General features: G+C 39.6%; 1 protein-coding gene across 1 annotated transcript in view; it reads right to left on the bottom strand.

Annotated features, from left to right (window-relative positions):
- The window catches only part of YTHDC1 (YTH N6-methyladenosine RNA binding protein C1), a 59145-nt gene extending 50985 nt beyond the window's left edge, over nt 1-8160 (bottom strand). Inside the window, exon 1 of the mRNA XM_047798157.1 lies at nt 8018-8160. Coding sequence (XP_047654113.1) covers nt 8018-8024 — 7 coding nt within the window. The 5' untranslated portion in view covers nt 8025-8160. The remainder of the gene's footprint in view (nt 1-8017) is intronic.
- Between the last annotated feature and the right edge of the window lie 5641 nt (nt 8161-13801).

Here is a 13801-nt window from a genome sequence, read left to right as displayed (position 1 = left end):
TGGAGGTTAACTAATTGTGACAACTGCTTCACAATGTATGCATATATAAAATCATTATGCTGTATACCTAAAACTAATGCAATGTTTATGTCAATCATGTCTCAATTAAAAAAAAAATTAAGGTAGACAGAAAAAGAGAGAAACAGAAAGAGAAGCTAGAGGCCATAAATTTCTTTTAGAAAGCCTTAGAATCAAGAGCAGAATACAGTATGCTCTTAGCAGCATAAAGGGTATTCAAAAATCAATAAAAACTAACTCATCATAATGCTAGATTGACTGCTGGAGAAGGAAATAAGAAATTCCCACTTCTGGGACATATTTGCTTGTGCTGTTTTTAAGTCAGCAAAACTTGTGAAACAATTAAAGCTGTTGTGTCCCAAGTCATCTTCCAGTTGTTTATTTCGGTGGCACCTGCCTAAAAGGCTGGGAATTGCTGCGTCCAACATGCTTTGCAACCATGACATGTTTTTCTACTTTTCTTTAATAGAATTTAATTTTAATCAATGCCCTATAAGTATGTACATCTTATAGAAAGGAAAACTATGTATTTATTTGTACATCTCTCTTTTTTGACATCATCCAGCCTGACTCAGGTAACCACTGCCTGATCCATAGTCCCATGACGCTTACTATTCTCCTTGTGGTTACTTGTGAAAATGGATATCTGAGCTGCTATCTAGCTATCCAAACTCACAGTTATCTCTTAGCAGTAACTTACCTTGAAAACCACCATCCTATTTTTTGAACCAAAATTGAGATGCATATAATTTGAGTGCCAAAATAAAATAATTCACCACAAAGCGTTTCTATGGAGCAAAGGGAACTCTCATACATGGCTGGTGAGATGTCAAATAGTATGGAAGTAGCTCAAAAAACTAAAAATAGGGAGTTCCATTGCGGAGCAGCAGATCCATGGATCCAAAATCCATGAGGATGTGGGTTTGATCCCTGGCCTCACTCAGTGGGTTAAGGATCCAGCATTGCCACGAGCTGTGGTGTAGGTCACAGATGCAGCTCGGATCTGGCATTGCTGTGGCTATGGTGTAGGCTGGCGGCTACAGCTCCAATTTGAGCCCTAACCTGGGAACCTCCATATGCTGTGGGTGTGGCCCTAAAAAGCAAAACAAAAAACAAAACAAAACAAAACAAAAAAAACCCTAAAAATAGAACTACTACTTAGCAATTCCACTGGTGGGTGTAAATCTAAAAAAACAAAAACCCAAATTCAAAAAGATACATGCACCCTAATATTCATAGCAGTGGACTTCTCGTGGGGCTCACAAAATAGCAACATTATTTACAACAATTGCTAAGATATGGATGAATGGATGAAGAAGATGTGGTACACACACACACACACACACACACACACAGGAATATTAGCCATAAAAAAGAAGGAAATTTTGCAGCAACATGGATGCTAAGTGAAATAAGTTATACAGAGAAAGACAAATACTGTATGATATAATTTATATGTAGAATCTAAAGAATATAACAAACTAGTGACTATAACAAAAAAGAAGCAGACACAGATATAAAGAACTAACTAGTGGTTACCAGTGGGGAGCAGGAGGATGAAAGGGCAATACAGGGGTGGGGAATTAAGAGAAACAAACTATTTTGTATCAAATAAGCTGCAAGGATATATTGTGGTGATATGGCCAGTATTTTATTTTATTTTATTTTATTTATTTATTTATTTATTTATTTTTGTCTTTTTGCCATTTCTTGGGCTGCTCCCGCGGCATATGGAGGTTCCCAGGCTAGGGGTCTAATCAGAGCTGTAGCCACCGGCCGACGCCAGAGCCACAGCAACGTGGGATCCGAGCCGCGTCTGCAACCTACACCACAGCTCACGGCAACGCCAGATCGTTAACCCACTGAGCAAGGGCAGAGACCGAACCCGCAACCTCATGGTTCCTAGTCGGATTCGTTAACCACTGCGCCACGATGGGAACTCCCCTAGCCTATATTTTATAATAACTGTTAATGGAATATAACTTTTAAAAATTGCAACTTGTAATCATTGTGTTGTATACCTGATATAATACTGTATATCAGCTACATCTCAATTTTAAAAGATATTTTAAAAATTGTAGAGGAAGCAACTGTATCATTATCAATAACGTTATAGTTAGTTTGAAAGACCTTATTTTCTAATGCAGTAGAGATAGTAGAGAGTAGTGTAAAAGGCATTTTGACTCCTTTAATTGGTGGTGAGCTGTTAGATGTTTAACCACCTGCTCCCCAGAAGGAAAAACCTTTTTGTAGTGTTTGCAAATTTCTGTGGCATAAATACTCCCATCATGACCTATTTCAAGCTACCAATGTGACATCATATGACTGAACAAAGTTGAGAAGTGTGTGGTACACTTAGTGTTTAGTATTTTTACCATATAGACGGCAACAGATATAAATGTAAATAACCTCAAGAACATAAATAATACTGAACTTTAGTTGAGAAAATTAGGAAGTGGTGAGTTTTCAAAATTATTGCTTTTGTTTTTAATATAATTTACTTAACTATAACTTAATATAACCTAATTTTTAATAATCCCTGTATTTAACGACCAGCTGGCATAATTTCTGAAAATCTCACAATGGCTCTCACAAGTCATTATGAGCCAGTTCCAGCACACCACTGCCCTCAGCTACACAGCTCCCAGTAGTCATATTTGTATACCATTATAGTCTCCCCTGACCACAGCTAATGAGAGTAATGTAGAATTTAGACATGAATTAAGACCAAGAATTGGAGTTCCCTAGTGGCCAAGCAGTTAAGGATTTGGTGTTGCAACTGCTGTGGCCGGGATTCAATCTCTGGCCTGGGAACGTGTCATGGGTGCAGCTAAGAAAAAAAAAAAAAAAAAAAAGACCAAGAATCACTTTCTTTGTGTGATTGAAGCTATGACTAACTCATGAATATCTGAGCTAATCGCCTTTCCACCATAATGTGGAATGAGTAGCAGGCAAGACTGATCTTCCCGAAAAGAGATGCAAAGGGAAAGCTGAAAAGGAAAGCACCCAACTTGGTTGTCTTACAGCATTCTAGTTTTCAGCTGCAATTCTTTCTGAGACATAGGTGCACTTTTATCTCAGACTTAGACAGATAGCCTTAACCATCTATGAAATTAATTAAAGAAGGAGGCCATTACAGTGAGACAGCTTTAATTCCATGGCAGCTGATGTAAGAAAACCAAAACCTAAGCCTGTAAATACCTCAAGGTTATGAAATCAAACTGCTAAGGACAACCCATCACAAACAGCCAAACAGGCTTCAAGCTGTAGCCAGTCAAATATTTTCCTTTCTTCACTTCTATGCTTTCCTATATAAAGTTCTTCCCTTGATACTGTCGGCACAGTGCTCATAACTGCTTCCAGTTTGAATCCCATTTTGCTCAAATAAACTCCTAAAAATTTTAGTATACCTCAGTTTGTCTTTTAACACTGGTGACAATGCAGAATGGCACAGCCATTGGAAGGTAGTTTGGCTATTTCTTACAAAATTAAACATACACCCTTACTATAGGATCCAGCAATCACACCTTCAGATTTTACCCAAAGGAGCTGAGAATTTATGCCCACAGAAACACCTGCATATGGATGTTAATAGTAGATTTATTTATAATTGCCAAAATTTGAAAGCAACCAAGATACTCCTCAGCAGGTAAATGGATATATAAACTATGGCACATCCAGACAATGAACTATATAGCACTATATAGAAATGAGCTATTAATCAGCACTATATAGAAATGAGCTATTAAGCATGAAAAAATACGGGGGAGTCTTAAATGCATCTTAGTCACTAAAAGAAGCTAATCCAAAAAGGCTCCATAATGTGTGATCCCAAATACAGGACATTCCGGAAAAGAAAACTATAGAGGGAGTAAAAAGATCAGTGGTTGTCGGGAGTTGAGGGTGGGGAAAGGATGAAGAGGTGGATCACGAGAATTTTTAGGGCAGTGAAAGAATTCCAAGGATTTTTAGGGCAGTGAAAGAACTCCGTAGGATACTGTAATGATGGATACATGGCATTGTACACTTGTCCAAACACAAAGAATGCACAACACCAAAAGTTCACCTTAGGTAAACTGTGGCCTTTGGATGATTATGATGTGTCAAGACAGGTTCCTCGAGTATAAGGTAATGCACCCTCTGGTGGAGAATCCTGATAAAAAGGCTGCGCCCGTGGGCAGGGTGTGGGGTTTGCACAGGAAATCTCTACACCTTTCTCCCGCTTTTACTCTTAAAACTATGCTAAAATAATAATAATAATAATAATAATAATAATAATAATAATAATAATAATAATAAAGTCTTACAATCATTAAGAAACTTTTTGCTTGGGTAAGTTTGTACTTAAATTGTGCCAGACTTTCTGAAACAGCTTTCAGACCAAATTTCCAGGAACATTTTAGAAATGTTGTGGGCTGACTGGAACACAGATGCGAAGCCACAACTTCTGTGCATATGCGACTAGGACGTCAACACAGGCTGTGCTCCTATCATTGATGCTTCCATTTAAACTGATTCATTTGACCAGAGTGACCAATTCAGGGACAGGGCAAGCAGAGAAAGGTGTCATAAAAAGAGGGAACGAATGAAAGGCATTTCAAAGCTGAGTAGTCACATTTACTCTTAGTCAATGATTGCCATTTGTTTTTCAAGAGCTACCTAACCTTTTAGAGAAAGAAAAACAAGGCGGGAAACAGACTGAAGGCTGGAATTAATAGGTGCTGAGTTTTCTGTAAGAAATCTCATCTATCGTCCTTATTTCCACCCTACACCTTAATTTGATCCAAAACTTACTTAAATTGACCTACTCCCTCAAGGTCTTCCCTTTCTTGCTGCTTGGGTTTTCTTTCACAAGCATTAACTATACCTTTACTACATGCCAGGCACTGTCCAAGACACCGGTTTATGCGCCAAAATAAGGAATTCGAATTTGATCCTCTTGGTCTGGAGTTCTCAAACTAACCCATGCATAAGAGTCAAAAGGAAAATCTACTGAATATGAAGATTCCTGTCTTGAAGCCAGAAATCAGATTCAAGGGCTTGCTATAAGCCTGGGGACCTACCATTTTAACAGACATCTTAAGCAATTGAAGGGAATTACATGATTGGACCATTCGAATATGATAACTCTATCAGCTTCTCTATGCATCTAGTAATTTGGTTTGTGTTGAGCCTAATTCCATACATTTTCTCCTCTGAGAACTCTGGAATCCGGCTCTCTGTTCTAATCCAGACTCTGCCACTTAGGAGCCATTGGTCAAATTATCCTCTTTCTACTCTGTGTCCTAATCTGAGGGTATGTGGGAATCAGAGTACCTGCCTCAGAGAGTTACCATAGAGATTCAGCAAGTAAAGCACACGTAGCATCTGAAACATAGCAGTAAGTACTTTAAAAATGGAAATTATTGGAGTTCCCGACATGAGGCTCAATGGAAATGAATCTGACTAGCATCCATGAGGACACAGGTTCAATCCCTGGCTTTGCTCAGTGGGTTAAGGATCAGACAGAGCTGTGGTATAGGTTGCAGACTTGGCTCGGATCCTGTGTTGCTGCGGCTGTGCTGTAGGCCAGCAGCTACAGCTCCAATTCGACCCCTAGCCTGGAACCATACACCTCGAGTGCAACCCTAAAAAGACAAAATAAATAAATAAAAATTAAAAAATAAAGATGGAAATTATAGGCGTTCCTGTTGTGGCTCAGCAGTAACAAACCTGACTAGTATCCATGAGATTTGATCCCTGGTCCTGCTCAGTGGTTAAGGATCCGGTGTTGCTGTGAGCATTGCCATGAGCTGTGGTGCAGGTCGCAGACATGGCTCAGATCCCATATTGCTGTGGCTGTGGTGTAGGCCAGTGGCTTCAGCTCCAATTCAAACCCTAACCTGGGAACTTCCATATACCGCAGGTGCGGCCCTAAAAAGACAAAAATAAAATAATACAATTAAATTAAAATAAAAAATAGAAATTATTGGGAATTCCCTCATGGCATCATGGGTTAAGGATCTGGCCACATCATTGCACCAGCTCGGTTGCTGGTTGCTGCTGTGGTTTGGGTTCAATCCCTGGCCTAGGAACTTCTGCATGTCGTGTGCTCCCCCTCCCAATAAAAGGGAAGGTATTGCTGTTATTATTGGTAGCAGTTTTATCACAGCTTTATTTTTTAAAAGGAAGAGGAGTAGGACATAGAGTTTTGGCCACAATAAGTGGCTGTGTTCCTGGGGCATGACTAGGCAGACAATTGCTTCCAAAGACGGAAGGGTTCTAACTGACTCTACTACCTAGGAATAAGGCAGATTATTGTGTTACCTACTATCACTTTATTTTACACTTTCCACTTACTTACTTATTAAATCCCTGGGTAGAATGTGCTACCATTATTGGTGCTTTCAAATTTTCTTCTCATTGCTTAATTTAAAAGAACCAAAAGTATAACTAGTCCAGGGAAGGAAATAATATCTGCTTTTGACGAGCATATGAAAAAATGTCATTAACAGAGAGATAAGGAATATAGAAGAAGAATCAGGATTGTTAAAAAAAAAAAAAAAAGGTAAATTCAGTTTGGGTCCATTTCTTCACCACTTACATACCCCTCGGGCCTTACATTCTTCTTTTTTTTTTGCCTTTTTTTTTTTTTTTTTAAAGCCGAAGCAAGGCATATGGAGGTTCCCAGGCTAGGGATCGAATCGGAGCTACAGATGCTGGTCTACACCACAGCCACAGCAACACAGGATCCAAGCCGAGCATCTGCAACCTATATCACAGTTCACGGCAATGCCAGATCATTAACCCACTGAGCGAGGCCAGGAACCATAACCTCATGGTTCCTAGTGGGACGTTTCTGCTGTGCCACAATGGGAACTCCAGGCCTTACATTCTTAAATGCTAAAATTTAATTGCATACGTTATCTCACTGACTCTTCACAGTCACCCTATGAGGAAGGCACATACACAGAACATATGGGTAGGTTCTCAGGCTTACAGAAGTGTTTTCAAGTGAAAATGGGATGATTTAGAAGTCTTGTGAATGGAAGTCAAAAAAAAAAATTAAAATTGACCAGTTTTTTTTTTATCTTCTGTTCAAAGATAAACTAAAGCATATTAAACATTTTAAGAGTTTATTTCAGCAAAACTCAAATCACATGGGAAGTGCCAAAGCAGAAGTCATTAGGAGTGCTCCACCCCCAGGAGCTCCGGCAAGACTTACAGAGAAGGCTGAGCACAAATTAAGAACATTATTGATTGGCTACAGTTTAAGGCTCAATTAGCTGTTTATAATGGACTGTTCTTAGGTTTTGATTTGGTAATCTTGGCATTTAAAGCCATAGATTTTGGTTTGCTACATAGGCTGACAGTGTATTTAGAGCCACCTCCTTGTTCAATTAATGTAACTCATCTGAGGGAAAAGCAGAAAATCACTAATTGCTCCAGAAAAAAAAAAAAAAATCAAAGCCACCTTCCCACTCCTAACTCTTTACAAGAGTTGGCTGAGTAATTGAAACCCAGAGGAATGCAGGAATTCTACCATTTAGGTGGGTTTGAGCCAAATTTTTTGAATAATACAGGGCAGACTACTTCAGTAGAAAACTGGATTATACTTAAAAACTAAGGCTTTTGAGGGAAACTGGGTAGTAGAGCGACAGAATCATAGCTTAGCTGAAAAGCAGAAGGGAAATCTTTTTGAGTGCTGTGTTAAGAAATCATTTTTAATTTTCCCTACTAGCACGTTGAACTACTCACGTGTTCAGTTGTTTGTTCTTAAAGATACAGAGGCCCTTTAAGAAAATAGTTTTCAGCATAACTGACTGTGGTATATACGTCAGTGAAAAACTGAGCCAGTAAAAATAATTACAGAATTTACTCCTATATCATGAAATATTAATTTCGACAATGCGATTTTTAAATTGCCGTGTCGCATTCCATCGTATGAAAAAGCCATTGGCTATGCTAAGGTTCAGTTGCACACGACTCTATCTAGCTCAAGCAGGAAGGAATTTATTACCGGGCATTAGATGGCTTAACTCTTGGTAATGGCAGGCGCTACGGAGCTTCCGGGAACGACTTCCACTCGCCAGAATCACACTGCCAACCCTCACTCCCAAAGCAGCATCCTCGCCGCTAGGAAGTCGTCAAACCGCGAGGGTGCAGCGGCCAGAACAATACAGATTCCTCCTAGGTTCTCAGCATCAAAACCGAGCTCCACTGCAGTCCGTGCTCACTGATCTCAGGTTCCTGACAGGTAGAACCCAAACCTATTGGCAACCCTAACAGCTGGGGCATCTGGGAAATGTAGTTTTTATTTTCCAACCTCAAAGGCACAGAAAGAATATTACAAGTGGACTGGAATGCAAAGAGAACATTGTGTTAGAATTAGTCATTCTTTAAATTTTATTTTTTTTCTTCTTATTTCCTTTCTATTCTTTCCAGTCGTCCTTGTTCCATTTTGTCAGTCATGGTTAATGCATTTGTCTGTCCTTTTGAAAAGGAAATGACACATCATTTTAAAAACTTCAAATTTCTTGTGCTAGTATGTTTGAACGTTTTAATTCCCGCTATAGGAGAAATACAATCAAGTCCTTAGACTACATTTCCCCAGTATTCTCAATCATGCAGTCATACATTATCTTGAAGGATAGGAAACATTTATTTTCTTCATCCACATATAATCACTACTAGTTGAATAAATAACTTTAAGACCTAGTGACCCCTTACTATAGCCCTGTGTGGTAGGTTAAGCATCCTCTTTAGGTCTTTCAAGAGAATGCCAAGGAAATTATCTTCTGTGACTGTCTTCAAAGTGGAACTTAGTTGAACCCTGTAGGCCTTAACTTAGAAGTAAGATTATGTAACTTGATTATGATGCAACTACTTTAATTTAGGTGCAAATACTAGACTTGAATTGTAAGTCTCTGAATATTTATCAGCATAATTTTATGAGATCTGTGGGTTATATGAACATGGATCCAAGCTCTGAATTTCTTGCCATCCACAGTGAGAGCCATGGAAAAACAGCTCTGTGAGGAAGAGCTCTCTGGCTCAGGGAGTCTGAAAGGTCCAAATGTACAGCTATCACTCCATCACTGGAATCCACTGGTGGAGTCACTAGCCCTCTCTGACTTAATGTGGGTTGATGAGTTCCCAGTAGTTCCCACATCTTTTTCTTCTGGCAGGCAGCATGTAGAGCACCCCGTCTGAAATGTTAAGAGATTGATTGATTGATTTGTATACTATTCTTGAGGATAAAGAGCTTCTCTTTTCTTCCCAAAATAAGCATAGGGAGATTTAGAGAAGGCATTAAAGACAAAGTTTGTTTTATTCATACTTAGTGATTTAGAGGGGAAAGAACTTGTTCTAAATTCACCTTTGAAACTAGAATATTACTTTCTCACCAGATTAATCCAAGACATTCATACATATGCATTATACTTAAACAATTATCTTTAATAGCTGTGTTTACAAGGCCATACACTGTCATTACTCTCCATCTAGTGGCAAGATAGGTTAATTGAAAGCAAGAAAATTCAGGACACGAGTGCTAGAGCCAAATATTTAAAGAGAACAGTAAATGGTACAGCACTGAATAAACCTCACCACCGTTCTGTTAAATTTTGATATAAATAAAAACTCTATGTAAAATAATCTATGACTATAATTTGATATTGTGTCAGGTCATCTAATTTGGAAATTAAAAACCCATGCTGGGTGATAAACAGAATATTCATAACTACAGGCCTTTTCTTCAAAGCGTTTCTTCTTAACATTTTAAATAATTTATGACCTTAAAAATCTTAACTGTGGGAATTCCCTGGTGGCCTAGTAGGTAAGGACTCTAGGACACAGTATTGTCCCTGCTGTGACTTGGGTTCCTTCTGTGGCTCTGGTTCAATAATCCCTGGCCAGAGAACTTTCCATGGGCACAACCAAAAAAAAAAAAAAATTTGTATAATTTTTACAAAAGTAATGAATTGTCCTTAGTTGTTGCAGGGAGAAAATTTAGAAAATACTTTGCCAAGCAATTTAGAACAAATCAAAATTAGAATTGGATCACTCGGACAAGATATTTTTGGTACAAGAACTCTGCAAGCTGGGGCTATTAATCAGGATATGATGGTATGTATAACCAGCAAAGGTACCAGGTAGTCCCAAATTAAGCTGACACTCACATTGAGCCCACATGGGGTAGTTATAGTGGGCATCTGTCTGTTCCAAAGTGTTCAGCCTTCTATTAGGATTAGCTGGCATCCATGACATTTGGTTATTAAATCATCTGGGTGTTACTCTGGATTCTCAGGGACACAAGGAAAAATAACAAAGTAGGAGGAACACACATACTAGGAAAAGAAAGTAAACCAACAGCATCTTTAAAGGAAGCCAAATGAACTAACCAGACCAAACAAGAATTTTTAAAAAGCACACAACTCATAGATTTTATTTTACCTTGTTTTATTTTTGTCTTTTCAGGGCCGCACCCATGGCATATGGAGGTTCCCAGGCTAGGGGTCTAATCAGAGCTGTAGCCTCAGGCCTATACCAGAGCCACAGCAATGCTGGATCCGAGCTGCATCTGTGACCCACAACACAGCTCACGGCAATGCCGGATCCTTAACCCACTGAGCGAGGCCAGGGATCAAACCCGCAACCTCATGGTTCCTAGTCGGATTCGTTTCCACTGTGCCAAGACAGGGACTCCACATTCACAGATTTTAATGTGTTATCATTAGAAATTAATTCAATTGAAGCTATCATCTTGTCTTTAATTATTACTCATGACCTCAAATGAGGAATATCTTTGGAACTCAGTGCCTCTCAAAATTATGTGTTGTGCTTACTCTCTGCTTTAGATTCTTATTGTCTTGCTTCCTTTGAACAATCACAAAAGAAAAAGAAGGCAAGAGAGTATACAATCCTATTAAAGGAAATGCCTGATATAATATTTTATTAACTGTTGAATGTGAATATTAAGAGAATATTATAGTTCCCTTTCAGCCCAGTGGGTTAAGGATCTAGCATTGTCATTGCTGCTGCTGGGGTCACTACTGTGGCGCAGGTTCAGTCCCTGGCCTAGGAACTTCCACATGCCGTGGGTGCAGAAAAAAGAAAAGATATTGTACTTCCACGTAGAACATTTCACTACATTCGATGTGTTTATGTATTTTAGGATCTCTGACTGCTCCTTAATCGATGGCGTAGCGAATGTCTGTCATGTGACAAAATGCCAACTTTACATTTCAGGGAGTCTGAAGAAGGTCTTTGCTGCTGATTGAAGTGCTTCTGAAAAATTTGAAAAGAAGTGTGTGTGTGTGTGTGTGTGTGTGTGTGTGTGTGTGTGTTTAAGGTGAGGAAGGACAGATGTTACCATTTGAGAAAGAAAAATCCTTATCCTATCACTCAGAGTTGATGATTACATTTCAGCTGTCATCTGTTTTTTTCATCTTCTAACTAATGAAGGTTAGATTACTTATTTCTTTGACTATTTGAACTGAGAATGAATAGGTTCAGAAAGATTACTTAAGGGAATTGATAATTATGATAAGTTGTTTATATTCACTCTATAAATAGATGGTGATGTTGCTTTCCTCTCTGTTTTCATTATAGCTGTGCTTACTCTTTCTAGTTATTTCATGTAAGTTTTTATACATCTGCATTTCAAAATGATTTGGCTGTTGGAAAAATTAGAATTTTGAAATCTAAAGACAGATGAATGAGCTAACCCTTTGGGATCTGACTGTGTTGCAATTATATAGTCCTGCTTATTTTTCTTAGCATCGGCCTTCTGGTTGCTGATTGTTGTTACTGTTTCTTACCATTTGTTCCCCAAAGAAGTAGAATTTGTGAGACTTGGTCCCTCTCCTTCTGATTTTTTTTTTTTTTCTTTTCTAGGGCTGCACTTGTGACATATGGAAGTTCCCAGGTTATGGGTTGAATTGGAGCTGCAGCCTACGCCACAGCCACAACAACACCAGATCTAAGCCAAGTCTGTGACCTACATCACAGCTCGAGGCAATGCCGGATCCTTAACCCACTGAATGAGGCCAGAGATCAAACCCATGTCCTGTTGGATACTAGTCGGTTTCATTACCACTGAGCCACATGTAAACTCTCCCCCACCCCTTCTGATTTTGATCCATTCCTATGAGATAGGCTAAGACACAAATTCCCTGGTTTACTGCCACAGTAAGCAGGTAACTAGGAGTGACATATGGTATTTTCTTTCAGAAGATCAATCATTCAACTCAGTGAATGTTAATTACTAATGGAACCCTGGAGAGACATTTCCTTTGTTATTCTCTAAAGGAGGAAATACTCTTCAGAGATCCACAGTTCTTCTACATCATAATGTAGAAAGGTAATTTTTTTTTAATGAAACATCTGAAATTCCAAAATCTCTATGGGCAATAGAAAATAAACTTTTTTTTTTTTTTTTGTCTTTTCAGGGCCGCACCTGAAGCATATGGAGGTTCCCAGGCTAGGGGTCTAATCGGAGCTGTAGCTGCTGGCCTACACCACAGCCACAGCAACGCCAGATCCGAGCTGTGTCTGTGATGTACACCACAGCTCACGGCAATGCCAGATCCTTAACCCACTAAAGGAGGCCAGGGATCGAACCCGCAACCTCAGGGTTCCTAGTCAGATTTGTTTCCACTGTGCCATGACAGGAACTCCGAAAATAAACATTTAAAAATTTTGTTTACCTTTTTATCCCCTAAAGTTGTTTGACATAACTCTATATGAATACAGGTGATCCTTCTGCTAGATTAGGAACTATAGCTTCAGTAGTTTGAGAGAAACTATAGAAACATCCACATATACTGTATTTTTGTAGCTTTGAAGTTATGTCTGCTAATATTCATCAAAGGTTATTGGCTAAAAATGGTATTGTACATATGAGGTCAGAAATCCAGGCTCCCATATCTTAGGTGTAGGGAAGAGCAAGGGCTGAGAGACTCTTGGGCCTGCCTCTCTGCCCTGGGCCATGCCCACAGATGGGGCTGCAGTGGCAGAGCTTCAGTCCCTGAGGAGGAGCTGCAAAGGCAGAAGGAGCTGCAGGTGCAGAAGGACCCAGAGGAGGCCTTAAGTGTGAACCTCTCAGACCTGGAAGAAGCCCAGGAACAAGGGAGCCTCTGTCATCATGGGCTACAGTCTGTAGGGGGGCTACAGACTTCCTGGACATTCTGGCCTTTGTGGGTCTCAGATTCCTCCACCCATGATACGGGCTGTAATTACCTGCATTCAGACCCTGGGACCCTTCGACCTCCTACTTTCAGTATTAGGGGCCCCACCTCCATCTGGGTCCAGGAGTTCCCCACTACCCCTGTTTGCTGAGGCCCCAGCACCCTCGGATTCCTCTTTGCCCCTCTGCCTGTAAGCCCTGGAACTGCCTATTCTCAGTCAAGGAGAATAACGAATGAGGAGGAGCCTTACAGAAGTTGAGAGCATTATAAAATGGAGTTCTTCCCAGGGAACATAATCACAGCCTAATTAAACACTGCCCCTGCCCGAAGGGCCATTTCTGCCCAATGAGGTTTCAAAATAGGCTCATACTGGAGGTCTTTATTTGCTCAGTGGGTTGAGAATCCAGCAGTGCTACTACTGTGGCTCAGGTCATTGCTGGGGCATGGGTTCAATCCCTGGCTCAGGAACTTCCCATTGTTTCAGGATACAAAATTAATACACAGAAATCTCTTGTGTTTCTTTTTTTTTCTTTTTTCTTTTCTTTTTTTTTTTTTTTTGTCTTTTGTCCTTTTAGGGCTGCACATGTGGCATATGGAGTTTCCCAGGATAGGGG

This window comes from Phacochoerus africanus, chromosome 10, assembly GCF_016906955.1.
Source record: "Phacochoerus africanus isolate WHEZ1 chromosome 10, ROS_Pafr_v1, whole genome shotgun sequence".
Lineage (NCBI taxonomy): Eukaryota > Metazoa > Chordata > Mammalia > Artiodactyla > Suidae > Phacochoerus > Phacochoerus africanus.
This window is presented reverse-complemented; position numbering and strand designations above follow the sequence as displayed.